Source organism: Ruditapes philippinarum, unplaced genomic scaffold (genome assembly GCF_026571515.1).
Source record: "Ruditapes philippinarum isolate M1 unplaced genomic scaffold, ASM2657151v2 ctg16275_1_1_1_1, whole genome shotgun sequence".
Taxonomy (NCBI): Eukaryota; Metazoa; Mollusca; class Bivalvia; order Venerida; family Veneridae; genus Ruditapes; species Ruditapes philippinarum.
The window spans coordinates 5,912-19,975 of record NW_026860593.1 but is presented as its reverse complement, the minus strand read 5'-3'; the positions used below and the strand labels follow the sequence as shown (position 1 = coordinate 19,975).

The 14,064-nt window shown below is 31.7% G+C and overlaps 2 protein-coding genes across 2 annotated transcripts; one reads left to right on the top strand and one right to left on the bottom strand.

Annotated features, from left to right (window-relative positions):
- Positions 1-6,107: 6,107 nt before the first annotated feature.
- Positions 6,108-7,431, bottom strand: LOC132712713 (cerebellin-3-like). The gene is made up of 2 exons (XM_060695129.1): positions 7,005-7,431; positions 6,108-6,800 (listed from the first exon to the last, which is right to left on the bottom strand). The coding sequence occupies exons 1-2, from the start codon at positions 7,327-7,329 to the stop codon at positions 6,391-6,393; spliced, it is 735 nt and encodes a 244-aa protein (XP_060551112.1). The 5' UTR covers positions 7,330-7,431; the 3' UTR covers positions 6,108-6,390.
- A 1,975-nt stretch (positions 7,432-9,406) lies between these two features.
- Positions 9,407-13,454, top strand: LOC132712712 (heavy metal-binding protein HIP-like). The gene is made up of 2 exons (XM_060695128.1): positions 9,407-9,875; positions 10,360-13,454. The coding sequence occupies exons 1-2, from the start codon at positions 9,551-9,553 to the stop codon at positions 10,656-10,658; spliced, it is 624 nt and encodes a 207-aa protein (XP_060551111.1). The 5' UTR covers positions 9,407-9,550; the 3' UTR covers positions 10,659-13,454.
- Positions 13,455-14,064: the final 610 nt, after the last annotated feature.

Here is a 14,064-nt window from a genome sequence, read left to right as displayed (position 1 = left end):
TATCTAATTTGTCATTTATTTCAATGAACGAGTTTTGTTTCTTTGTTTAAAATATGACAGATTTAGGATGGTATAATGCATTATGCGATGTGAACGAAAACCATAACGATTAAACCTTGAACATAAACAGCTAAATGTCGACACGTTTGTCTGTATAAATTTGAAGTTTTTTAAAAATATATTTAATTAAGTAATATATTAACAAAACATGGTGTAGAAAATTAATCGCTAAAAGATAAATAAAGTTATCGCAATCAATCCTGGTTCTAATTCATACGAATTAAACACAATGACAAATTTTTAAAGTTAATTTATAAAATGTCTATTATACTGTATGGTGCAAATATTCACAAAAGAAAATAATTTTAGCTCTACAACATCATTTTGATATTAAGATAAGCATTTAAGAAAATATGTATTATATAACATGCATAGTAAGACAAGCATGAAATTATTCCAACAATAAATATATCAAACGTTATAAAGCTTTCATACCTGCATCAGAAATATCGTAAGCATTTTGTTTATCTAAGTCAACCCAAATTTTAGACAAATAATGTTTTTTTTTGTTTTTGTTTTTAAAGGGTGCAGTTTTGTTTTAAAGTAGTATCAGTGGTTTTAATGAAAAGTGATTGTATTGTGATTATGAAATAAATTCGACCTGTCAAGCTTTACATACACCGGCTAATATGATTGACTTCACAATTAATTGTTCACTTTGTAGTTATCAGAAAAAATACACGCGCACACGCTCATGCACGCACGCACGCACGCACACACGCACACACACACACACACACACACACAATTTGCTCTATACAACAGTAATAATATTTCTTCGGAAAGTAAACACTTACCCTCCATGTTGCCTCTCTCAAGAGCAACACCTTTAAGCAGCAACGTAAATATTTGTCTTCCACATGATGTTGTTTTGTAGAGCTTATACTGTATGCACCAGATGATACTTAATTGCTAAAGAAAGGCCCAAACGGCAAAATTAAAAATATGAAGGCTCGCGTTTATTGAGCCTGTTTATGGACGGTATTGGAAAGTAGAAGAAAATGTTAACGCACCCATGCACCGGCTTAAGAAATAATCAACATTTAACAAGAAATGGTAAATGTACAACTTTGAAACATCCGCAAATGTGTTCGTACGGCGGTAATCAATCATAGAACCTTCAATGTGGCACTTAATTTCAGTTAATGAAAAGCGGCGTATGGTCCACGTGTCAAAGAATACGTGCACCCTAAACGAGAAACAATGGGCGGAACTAGATAAAAAAATGAGACGAAATGTCATGAAGCCTGCACATCACAGATAGAGTGTTAAATTAAAAAAAAACATTTTGCAGATATTTAAAAAATATTCATGCAAAATTTCCGAGAACAAAAATATCTAATGAGCATTATTAAGCACTCAGAAAGGTTTTGGTGAAATATGTTACGTAATTCGGCACCGAGCATTTCGCACAGTTTCACCAATTACAAGAGAAAAGTCATTAAAAATGATAAGATATTGCGACATTTCCTGCTTAAGGTATGAGCCCCTAATGGGCAATATAAAGAACTATAATATTAACAACATATGTCAGTTATATACCTTAAAAGACACAAGAATGCTAAATTTAAACAAAGTTTACCGTATGGTTTACGAGTTATGGAAATTTTTCTTAAGTAAAAATTGGCTATAAGAAGGGCTCATTTTCAGAAGTGAGAAACTCTCAATATTCTATTTTATAATCATTATGAAAAGAAAAATGTTTTCCTATCAAACATTTTTAAGAAATAAAAAAATATTATTCAGCTAACAAATGACCCGACAAAATTATTGTTTCTACTCAAAATGTTTGAAATATGTATATAAATGTTACCCTACCCCACCGATTTTAAGTAGTTGTATGACCATTTTTTTCTACTTGGAGCCCCTTATTCAAAATATCCCTAAAATTTACTCAAATCAGGGGCTTTTTTCAAAGTTTGCAAAATTTTTGTAAACGTATATTGGTTGCGCTTGTCAAATATAAAATATTTTTACCGTCTAAATTTTGTTTTATTAGACTTTGAAAATATCAGGTACCATATTTAATGTGTATTTGATAATACATTTGGCACAATTTAGCCAATACATAACAATAATAATTTTATGATTAAAATGAAACACTTTTTTCTTCGCAAGAGAGACACAAATTATCTTCAAAGGAAAAGAGAAAGAAAAAAAAAAGTTGCTTCTTCTGGGGCTAAACCCCGTGCATCTCAGTTACAGTGCAGTTGACAGTAGTTCTAGCCTATTTCAATACTCTTCAAAGTGATGCATAAGGTGCACAATTATTTAATAGCACTGGTCAACCTAAAGCATAGATACGAGTGTTGTTTTGCAATCTTGAATCGCATCTAGTTAAAAAAGTTTTGATTTATATTCTAAAAGTTATATTGAAATACAAAAAGAAGCTTAAGTGATTGTATCAGACCTACCCTGATCTTGATCTAGAGCACTCAACAAAAAAGTCCCTAAAGTTGACTGAAATCGTAATTGGTATAGTATACTCACTTTACGTCCTGTTTAAAAGTATAAAGCATTTATATCAGTTCTTTATTCATAAAGTCAGTCATCACTATCATAGTAGCAACAATGTTTGGATATTTGTCATTGTCAGCAGTTGTTTTTGTTATTTTTTTCGTGCTATTCACAAGCGATTGAAGACGAGCCAATATTTTCTAAATTTAAGTATGACAAACAAATGTTAGAGACAATGGTAAGAATGGAAGCAAAAATGGACCAGTGGGATAAAGAAAGAAAAACATTTGAAGAGAGTGTGTTATCTATCTTAGAACATCGTAGAGTGGAAATGCAAGATAAATTTTAAAACAAGATGAAAAGCTGAAAATAATGTTTGAAGACTACAAAGGCATCACTGACGACCGAAAAAACAGGACATTGCAACTCGAAAATATAGCTGGTAAGATGATTACCTTAAGTTCTTATCTTTTAAATGCCGAATTAGTTCTTTTTTTCTTCGGGCCTGGTATTTTTTTTTTGTTACTTTTTCTTTTAGCAAATGGGACGAGAGTCAAAAACTGTTGTGTACATCATTTCTGTGGTGTCGTAAACTATCCAATAACTTCTTGTTTGTTTTAGTTCTACGTCATTAAATATGGTCAAATAACAATTGTTGTCAGGCTTTTGTTGATTTTCACTGATTTGTAACATCGATGACATCTTGTACCAGTAACCAGTATGTTGAATCGTCATAGTCGCATTAAATCGACCATGAATTATCTTTAATTAAGATTTTGTCACTTTTTAGCCACTGATCCTGTCTAGAACTTCTTTTCCATGAAATCTTCAGCATTGAAGCTGTAATTTACAAAAAACTGACTTTGGGTTTTCCTTCGGTCCTTGTATCCATTTTACCTATAGCAAGTTTACTCTTTGTCCTCCAATGGATGTTTTGTGACCCGGACACTGTTTATTTTCATTGGCACAGCAATGTACGACTGTGATTTTCTGGCCAGTGATATAAGAAAAACACAACTGAATAATACATAATTATACAGGCGTTATTATCTTTGCCCCTTCAACAGTCAAATTGTCACTCCATCTGTGAGTGACCCGTTACAAGAAATTTGTGGATGATCAATCTTAAATTTGTAACTTGTGAATTTATAAAAGAAAAGGACGCAGCAACGAATCAATTTCTGTTTTGTCCCCCGCATGAATCTAAAAAAAACATCACTTATTAGACATTACCTCGCTGGCAAATAGAAAAGGATTTTTTATTAAGCAGGAAGCTATTTAACGTGCCCCTCTTTGCAGGTGGTAGCAACAGAGATTCCTTGAATAGTAAAGCTCACTCACTAATGAGCAAGGGGTTGTTACGATGGCACTGAGATCAAAACATGCATCATAAACACATGTGTCACATTTTGCTCGAGCTTTATTTTCAGCCTTTTCTTCGTGTGCATTTTCCTTCTGTTTTTGGATGTTCAATATATGTTTCATTGACCGTGCCATCTAGTGTGCCTACTGCCTTCTTCTATTGTACAGAGTACATAATGAACATTGGTCTTTCTTTTGTTTGTTATATATTCGATGTCCTTATAAATATCCTGATTGTGTATTCATAAAAAGCTAAAAGGTACCAAACAAATAATTTGTTATATAAATCTTTAGGGTTGTTAATTCTTTTTGAGCAGAAAGCGACCACGTGACACATAGTTCCTTTTGCCGTAAAAAGTGCTAAAAACTTATATATTCATTCAATGTAAAAAGGTACTATGTGACACTTGGTACCTTGCTCAAACTGGTATGCATATGGTACACTTTTGCATTACTAATTGGAAAAATATTTACATTGTACCTATTTACATAAACTTTTATGTCTGTAAATAAATATGATTTTACAGAGATATTTCTACAGATTAAAAATAACATTTAAACATAATAAAAAATGTTAAAAAGTCATTTTTAGCCAACATGTTCATTGGTGTCTTATTGATTTAATGGGGTGATATTATGTTTCAATAACTTTGAGTTACTTTTTGCAATTAAAATAACTACAATGTATTCTGGAAGAAAACATATTGAGCAATGTATCTGAAGTTTCGCACACAAACTTTTGGGCTCAATCTACAAAATTATTTTAAGTGTCGCCATGTCGTGTTAAAAATCCTCAGTTAAGTCCCTTTAAGAAAAACACTTTTTGTTAAAACACATATTTTAAGATGAATAAAAGAAAAAAAGAAAACGAAAAAGGGACTTTTACATGCAAACATTCAATATACTAGTTGTAATCTCATCAGATATGTCTTCGGTTCGGAAATGAGCAAAAGTATCGAGCAGAATCGAGCTTTGTTAAAATAGTAATATAAATATATCATTCAGGATCAATTTAAGAAATCATATGTTCCAGTTTGATTTAATTAAACCTTAAACGTACCTTTATCCTTATCCTTTGGGAGAAAAACCTGTTTTTTGCACTCTGAATATCGTATTTCATTGTGTCTTGATGTTGATAATTTGGTCCATATTCATTCAAATCATGTTAAGGTCAATGGTGATAGATCGTATCCGAGACCTTTGGGTATCTATGCTCTGCCCAACCTTTCTTGGGTAGCAACATCGTGGTTGCACATTGTGACATTGTGTTGACCGTTTGTGCCAAGTTCTTTTGACAGCCCATGTAATAACCATCATGCAATAAGGCGGACCTGTTTCAACGTTGATGGTTTCACTATTCCTACTTGCATACCGTATAATCACCCTTAGGATATGATGCCTGATTTTTAATTTCATCTTTTGACATCTTATCTGTGAAATTCAGGCTTCTTAACCTCTGATCCCCTATCAAAAATTACATTTATTTTAGTTTTTTTTCCAATTGTTTTCTCGTTTAGGACACACGCTTACTTTTATTTGGAGACCATACACCATTTTCCATGGCATAGCATGAATCTCCTATTAAAGGTTCATTGCTGGCTGCTGTGGATGTAACTACATTCAAAATTTCACCATTTCTTATTTTAATGTTGAATTGTGGTCAAGTCAGTGCTGGGGGCATGGAGGTAACTTTCACTTTACAGTACAGTCCATAACTCAATCAAAACGAGCATGCAACATGTCAATTTTGTTTTGGACGTTCTTTAGGGTTTCCTTTTTGTATTTGTAACATTTGACATTTCAGTATGGCCTTTGTGTTAAGAATTGTGACCTGCTTGTTTGTCTCTAGACGATTTTGCATGATCGTATATCATATGTTTATCTGTTGAACGTTTAAATGGTGAACGGATATACAATATGGATCTTTTATATATATTGAAATTTTAAGTGTGACATAGACCATGATGGTAGTAACATGGTTTTTGCTATCTACTTTGTGTGTCATAATTTTTTTCATATATATTTTTATTAGTCTTCAAGCGCCGTGAAAATATTGAGCGGACATGAACATGAGAACAACCAAACGGACAGTCAGAAGGAAAGACGGTGTCCATTTTATTATACGTAACCCGATTTATAACAATAGGTAAAAATATACTCCAATTATACCATTCATGACTAATTAATGACGTAATCAAACAAGTAGAGTGTATTGCTGAAGAACACAGTTGCTGTAAAATACTTTATTAGCATAGAAAAAGTAAAGCAAAGCAACACACTGAATTATATAAACAAAATGTATAAAATTATACTTAGTTTTAATTTAACTTTGTAACCAACTTATTAATAAGTCGTTCAATTCTAATTCTGAAAGGAAACAACATATAAACAACGTACGTGCAGTATAGAAATAAGAAATGTAAAATATTATTTGAATCAGTCGATTTTTTATTTGTAATCAATAATTGTAAATTGTTAGATTTTTGTCGAAATTCATTCCTATGTTTACTTTCAAACATTTATAAGAACACCAGTGAAGGATGGCCATCTGTACTGTGAATCAGCAAGCAAGATGCTTTCTGTGTATGTACTCTTAACATACACTCGTTCACCTGTTTCCATTTTTACTGGAACCATTGCCGAATTACAGCTACTTGCTTCGTTTTCGTATCCTGTTGTAATTGCTACTGTATTGTCTTCATGAACAATAGCTGCGACCATATACTTTGCTTGTGCATGGCATACGTGAATGCTGAAATGGTATATCCCAGCCACAGGTGCTGTGAAGATCCCAGTGCTTTGGTCATATCCGCCACCTTCATTAAGTAATACTACAGGAAATATGATAGACTGGCCGACGCCGTAACTTCCTCCAGTACTGGAATATGCGTTAAACGCTACTTTTGGTGTTGTATTGTTAACTGAAAACAATATGAAAGGAATTATAAGAAAAAGTCAAGCCGGATTATTTTAGTAAGTAAACGGAACTTTGCGTAACATTATTATATTAAATAATTATAATCACATAATGTGTAGATCAAGCATTTATCGTTCTAAAATAAAAGCATAAACAATGGTTATTGCAGAATCAATTGAAATTAAAACAAAGTTAAGTGCTTTCTCACCAGTTATCTTTTCAGATGTTTTTTCTTTCAGTTCTTCACGAATGTTCTTACAGAAATCAAACATTTCATCAAGCTTTTCATTTTGTTTCACGATTTCTCGTTTCATGTCCTGCTTCCTATGTTCCATGACGGACAATATGTTCTCTTCAAAATTTTCCTTTTCTTTACCCCACTGATTCATTTTAGCTTCCATTTTGACCATTGTCTCTAACATTTGCTTATCATACTTGAATTTTGAACATGCCGGTTCTGTGTCGTCTTCACTTGCTGTTGAGTAGGAAAACATAATGACAAAACTAACTAATGCCACAAAATATCCAGCCATTTTTCCTAGTCTGACAAAACTTGTATGATAATATTGTGAAAGCTTGATACTTATATACGGGAGGTGATAATGTAACCTCTGTCAGCATCGATGTTAAGTTCAAACCACGGGAAACATATTATATATAGTTATTGTTTGTGTCAATGTCCAATAATTAAGGCAGCTGCTCATGCTGAATAAGCCAATTTCAAGTACGTAAATCTAAATTAGTTTACGGATTGAGTGTTTTAAGTGCTTGTGAAGTGTTTATCTCCGTTTGCATTTTGATATTATCAATGATAATTTATTAATAAATGAGTCCTTTGCAAATAAAATACTGGATAAACATAAAGTCCAATGATATTTTGGTAAAACGTTATTTTTCATTACCACAAATTGTGACAGTACCTTGCTTTTGTTGATAAATGTTAAAAAATACTTAAATATGTATTTGATCAACATTTTATTCTATCACATTCAGCCCGATGTGATATTTTTATTGTTTTTACAGAGCATCACACGAAATAAAAACGTTGTAAATTAACGTACATTTACCTCCCCATTCAATTTGTGATGGGAAATGATGCTTTTGAGTTGAGGAAAATTGACGGTTTGAGGCATTACATTATAACTACCTCCCCTTAATTGTTTTAGAGGAAACAGTTAATATGACGTTTAAATGCGAACCAAATTGTTTCAGTTATTCGTGTCGAGATATTCACCTGACTTAATTTACAATTATAGTTTGTATTGTTAACAACTGATCTTTAGATTTATCTTTTTTTTTAAGTGTCATCAGCATGAAATGCATTACGCAACTATATACAATTTTAACAAATACGTTGGAAAGTATTTTAGGAAAAATTATATAAGGCACTTACTATTATGGCCTTCTTCCACAAATAACATAATATTGGGCTTCAGATATAAATGTAACCTGAAAAAGTATAAAAAGGACTGCTCAGGTAATAGCCGACGTAAAACATGTATGTTTGTTTTCAATTGAAGCTAAAACATATCACCAAGCAAATTATGTCGCAAAGCTTGCGATGCTGGTATTTACGATTTTTCTTTACTCATGTTGCATTGCTCCTCGTGTACTTCGGGAACTTATTATTTAAACAACCTTGGCATTAATGATATTTGACATAACAATTTAGTTTTTTGGTTGTTCATCGTATCATGCATATTACGTATAATAAACATCACTTAATAGCATGTTTTTATGACCCTCAATATATTAGAAAGTGCAGTTTCTCATGATCATCGAGTTTTTAATGCTTTAATAATTTGTAATATATAAAAGAAGATAGACGTGGCACATTTTTAGAGTACACACGTAAAACTTTTCGCGATATATGGATAGAACGATTTGAATTCGGCAGTCACCCGAATATCGTTATAAGGGAAGTTGACTGTAATTTGATATTCATGCATTACAAAAATTATTCGGGGAATATTACATTAATCACACTGTTCTGCTCCATTAGTATATTCACTAAACAAAGAAGGTCTGAAAATAGTTTCGCGGACGGTCAACATTCGAAATACTATACGAAGGATCCAACTGTGCCTTTATTGTTATTAAGATCTGATGTGTAGTGTAACAAATATTTGTAATTTCAATATTTGTTATGGATCATAAAATGGTTTAACCAAGAACAAAATCTTTCATGAATTTGTAAACTGGTTTAATTGTTAAATAATATATGATTATCTAGTTAGACATCATTTAAGACAGCACGAAAAATGAAACACAGAAAAAACTATTCTGAACATAGTTGACTTTGATTTTTTTTATCTTCATTTTATGCTTTTAATAATCCATCATCTTCATTTTGGCATATAAGAAGCATGCAAAAGCGATGGTAAGACTAAGGGCTTTATTACGATTGCGTGTTTGCGTGACCGTATTTTCAGTGTACCTAAAGTTATATGTAAAAAATTTTCACGTTAAAAATCTTACTGATCGTAGTTGTATGTAAGTATTTCTTTCGCAGAAGATGTTTGTTTTAAGTGATGTTGTTTTTTTTTTCTTTATTCTTTTGGGAGAGATTTTCAGATATATAAACAAAAGAAAATATTTGCAAATCACGCAACATCACCAAAAGGCCAATGAACATGAGCTTAGACGTTGTTATCGGGTAAATATAATCATTTTTCGTCCTGTTTTAAAGTATAAAGCGTCTGTATTATTTTTTCTTTATTCATAATTCACTGTTACTTACAACCTAAGAGAAGGATGGCTTGTAACTATTCATTAGACACTATTGTGTTTCTTACCGTCTTGTGCTACTCAACAGCAAGTGAACCCGATATAGAGCCGGATTGTTTAAAATTCAAATATGACAAACAAATGTTGGAGACAATGGTTAGAATTGAAGCTAAAATGAATCAGTGGGATAAAGAAAAGGAAAACTTTAAAGAGAACATGTTGGAACTTAGGAAGGCGGAAATGAAACGAGAGTTTGCGAAACAAAATGAACAGATTGGTCAAATACTTGATGACTACAAGAAGATCCGTGAAGAACTCAATTACATAACAGCTCAGTTTGAAAAGGTTGCTGGTAAGTAGAACAATGTTGTAGTTTATTGCTACTAATTAATCAAAAGCTTATGTAAATTGATTAATGATAAAACTATTTTTTTTCGACAAAGTTCTGTTTTAGATCAAGCCTTTATCTGGAATAAATATTAACCATTACTAATAAATTTAAGTTTACATAGTCTGAGGATTTCATAGTTAGATTGAGGATATGTAAAAATGAGTAGCTTAATTAATTGTTATCAAATTTTATCAACATGCGATCAACATAGTATCATTTTGAAACAAACTATAAATGTTTTACTTCTAAATTCATAAGAAAAGAAAATTTCTAGCTAAATGTTCAGCCTTGTAATTTGAAACATTTACAAAAAAATACATTTTGAATTCATCAATAATTTTATTCTCCGTTCCGTTTACAAATATTTATAACCATTTAGAAAACACTTTATACAAGAATCATTAACATTGATAATAAAAACAATTTCATAATATTTTTGCTTCAGGTAATTTCACAAAAACACCGAAGATAGCGTTTAATGCATATACAAGGTCCGGTAGAAACTATGACAACGTCCAAACCATCGTTTTCCCTGATGTTTTACTCAACGAAGGTGGTGGATATGACAAAATCACTGGAATGTTCACAGCACCTGTGACTGGTCTGTACTATTTCAGCGTTCACATTTGTCACGAAGCAGCAAAATTTGTGGTCGCAGCTATTGTTCACGGACATACTAGAGTCGCAGTTACAAGTGAATATGAAACATTAAAGGAACTTGTAGCTCGGTCATGGCTCCGGTAAAAATGTCGGTTGGTGAACGCGTGTACGTAAAATGTACACATCCTAGCGTGTTGCGAGCTGATTCACAATATAGGTGGCCGTCCTTCACCGGTGTTCTTTTGAATATCTAAAAAGATGTCGGACTTTTGACATGCTTGACGATATTTCTCTTTTCAGACGAAAATTCAAATTGTTAAGATACATATTAAAGTTTCTTTGTGCTGTTATATAACAGCAACGTACTCTATAAACCTGATAAAGACCACATACCTGGAAACATGTCTAACCCTAAACACACACATTTTATTGTATCATATTGAATTTTTCATTACTCTTTCGTATAAAATATAAATAATTTATGTTCTAATAAGCTTAACGGCTGTTTAAATATTAAATTCTTTTATTGTTTAAAATTAATAACCATTGATTACATTGTCGAGTATTATGAAATGAATGTCAAGTTTAAGGCACATTATGCCTCAGAAACAAATTAATTTTTACATCTTTAGAAAGTGCAAACATCAATGGTATAATGTTTAGATATGTCACATGCTTTTTACCTTACAAAAATAACGATAAATGTGAAATTATTTGTCATTAAAGTTGTAAAATGTAACAAAGTAGCATTCTGACTTCCATACAAACTAGTAATGTACTAAAACTGTACTCATTGCCAAAAAGCAAGAAATGAAAAATATGATTAATGTAATTGGCAAACGAGTAACTTTTTGGATAATATTATAAAACCAATGTTAAAAAGTATTTGAGAATTAAAATTAAATTGGTCTATTAAAATACGTTAGCAGTATGAACCTTACGGCACCTAACACTTTGAGCTAAAACGTTTTATCATCGTACTTTTAATTATATTTTTATGAAATTAACTCATATTTCTACACCAAATAATGTATTGGATAATCCGGTTTAAGATTCTGATTGTAAACTTGTACTTGAGAAGGTGTTTTACTTTTGTATGCATACTTAATTACTTCTCATCTTAAGAATCATTTCAGGCCAGTTGTTCAGCGATGTTACTGATTTGTAAAATGTTGCCACACATGTCATTTGCGTGCTTAAACAATTAACTTGTACTGGCGGATAATTGTTGTAGCTCAACTTTTATAGAAACAAAATACAGGCATGTCAGCGTTGCCGTTGCCAATGCAATTGCCCGTTGCAGTTGCCGTTGCTGTCCGCAAACTTGTACCTTGATCATAACATAAAGTTCTTTGTATTTTGTCTTCATTCTAAGATGCAACAATCCTTGGGATAAGACTCCTTTGTACAGCGGTATAAGCTTTATCTTCATCTGTAATTGACATTGACATTCAATGTCAATTGTCCGTATTTTGCTTGTTGTTTTTTTATTTGCTATAAGTGACTGTGACGAGGTCCAATTAATGAAATTCACTTTATTTTCTACTGTAACTGGCTCTAGCTTTGTTATATATATATATATAGAAATGAGAGAATATATACACACATACCACCACATCGATATGCCAGTCCAATTACGGCACAGCGCCTAGCAGAACAGTCATGAAAGCATAGCCACTGCTATATATTATTTTCAATGATTATCGTTATAAGTGGATGAAACTTAATTGATGTATTAATCAGTAATAAGTCGTTCAGCAAATTCGTGAACCCGTCCTCTACCATGTCAATCGGTGAAAATAAAATATCGTCTGCTTTATCATTTATGACGTCACGATTGTAAATTATGCGCGATGTGAACGTGATGCTCTTTTCCCCCTCTTAAATGATGTTTCTGATCTACTATTTTGCATTTGAATAGGAATATGTTTTGCAATCTATTGGATCGAGAGCAATCCTTGAAAGAGTAGCTTGATAATAGAAATTTTTCGAAATATGTTATTTTCTTGAAATCGACAAAGTTCAATAAAAGTTAATCAATAGTACTTTAAACCTTGACCGGAACAGAAGGTAAACTTGTCAGGTTGATAACAAATGCGGCAGTTAGCTATTAACAATACCATGAACTTGATTGATATAACTCGACTAATCGCTTGACACAATGATCTTTGATCTTTCGTTGTTAACACAAATGGGATATTTGTATATAAAAAGCAATAGCATTTTGATCTAAACATTTATCATTAGTAATCAAATATTCAGCATCAGCAAATCTGCTATCTGATCGTCGGTGATATACTGTTACACTGTTTATTTCATAAACTTGTATATTTATTTATTTATTTTTCTTGTTAAAAGGAAGTCTTCCTTGTTTACATACAAATGATCATTATAGAAATATGTCACTGTAGAAAACAATGCTTTAATGTATATATTTTGTGTTTAACTCTTTAACACTGTCGGAAAAAGATATACAAGGAATAATATAATTAAAGGCCCATTATGCCTTAAAATACTATAAGTTTTATTTCACAAAAGCGTTTAAATGAATGGTATATTATAGATTCAAAGGTAATTTACCATATTGATAGACTATCTTTGCTTCTTTTGCTTTGTTAGCCATTGGTATAATTGTAGTGAATAAGTATTTTGTATGGAAATTATAAAACTACATTGTTGCTACCTTTATGACATATAACTGCACATCCAGCTCTACTTTCTTCTAGCATCATTTTTAAGGCCATGCAATTTAAGTCATATTGAAAACATATTTAGGTGGAGAAAATAACACAGATATTATTTCTAAAATTAAGATACACGTATACTTAAAATCACAAATTAATGTTGCTATAAATAGATTACGCATAATGTTTGAATTTATTTCATTTCATGTGGGTAAAGGTTGCACGTAATGTCTAAATTTATTTCATTTGACTTAAAAAATAAGTCTATGGTAACATAAAAATAAGTATATGGTAACAAAAGACAATTATTTTCCTGTTTACGAGAGAGTTTTGTCCGATAAGTTTTTGACATGTGTTAAAGGTGCTATTTAGTATACAAAATATATCGCTGAAACCGGTTTAAACTTAAGTTGTTTCGAAGTGCCACATTTATATTATGCTGGCATTTTTTAGAGAAGTGTAATTATAACAACTCTAGATTCATATATCAGTGTTTAAGCCTTAAGTGTTATTTTTTTTTTTTGGTGGCGACATGGCCGAGTGGTTAACGCGTCGGACTAGTAATCTAATGATCGCTAGCCGTATGGGTTCAATCCCCGTCAGGGGCAAGTCGTTGTTTCCTTGAGCAAGAAACTTTACACTCATTGCTCAGTACTGGTTGGTTCCAGGAACAGATTCGAAAGTGTGTCTATAAGCTTATAGCTTCCTACACAATCGAACTAAAATAAATTCTGTATAAACCAAGTGTTATTTTTCCAATTGATCAAACCATCGTGTGTGGTAAAATAGCTTTAAGACTATTATTTTATCACTCGAAATCAATATAAGAAATACTTTGAAACAGTGATTATAACATTTAATCTATT

Coding starts and splice junctions, on each gene's coding strand:
- LOC132712712 (XM_060695128.1), top strand. CDS start 9,551: ATGGCTTGTAACTATTCATTAGACACTATTGTGTTTCTTACCGTCTTG. Junction 9,876..10,359: donor TCAGTTTGAAAAGGTTGCTG/GTAAGTAGAACA, acceptor TTTTTGCTTCAG/GTAATTTCACAAAAACACCG.
- LOC132712713 (XM_060695129.1), bottom strand. CDS start 7,329: ATGGCTGGATATTTTGTGGCATTAGTTAGTTTTGTCATTATGTTTTCC. Junction 6,801..7,004: donor AACATCTGAAAAGATAACTG/GTGAGAAAGCAC, acceptor TATTGTTTTCAG/TTAACAATACAACACCAAAA.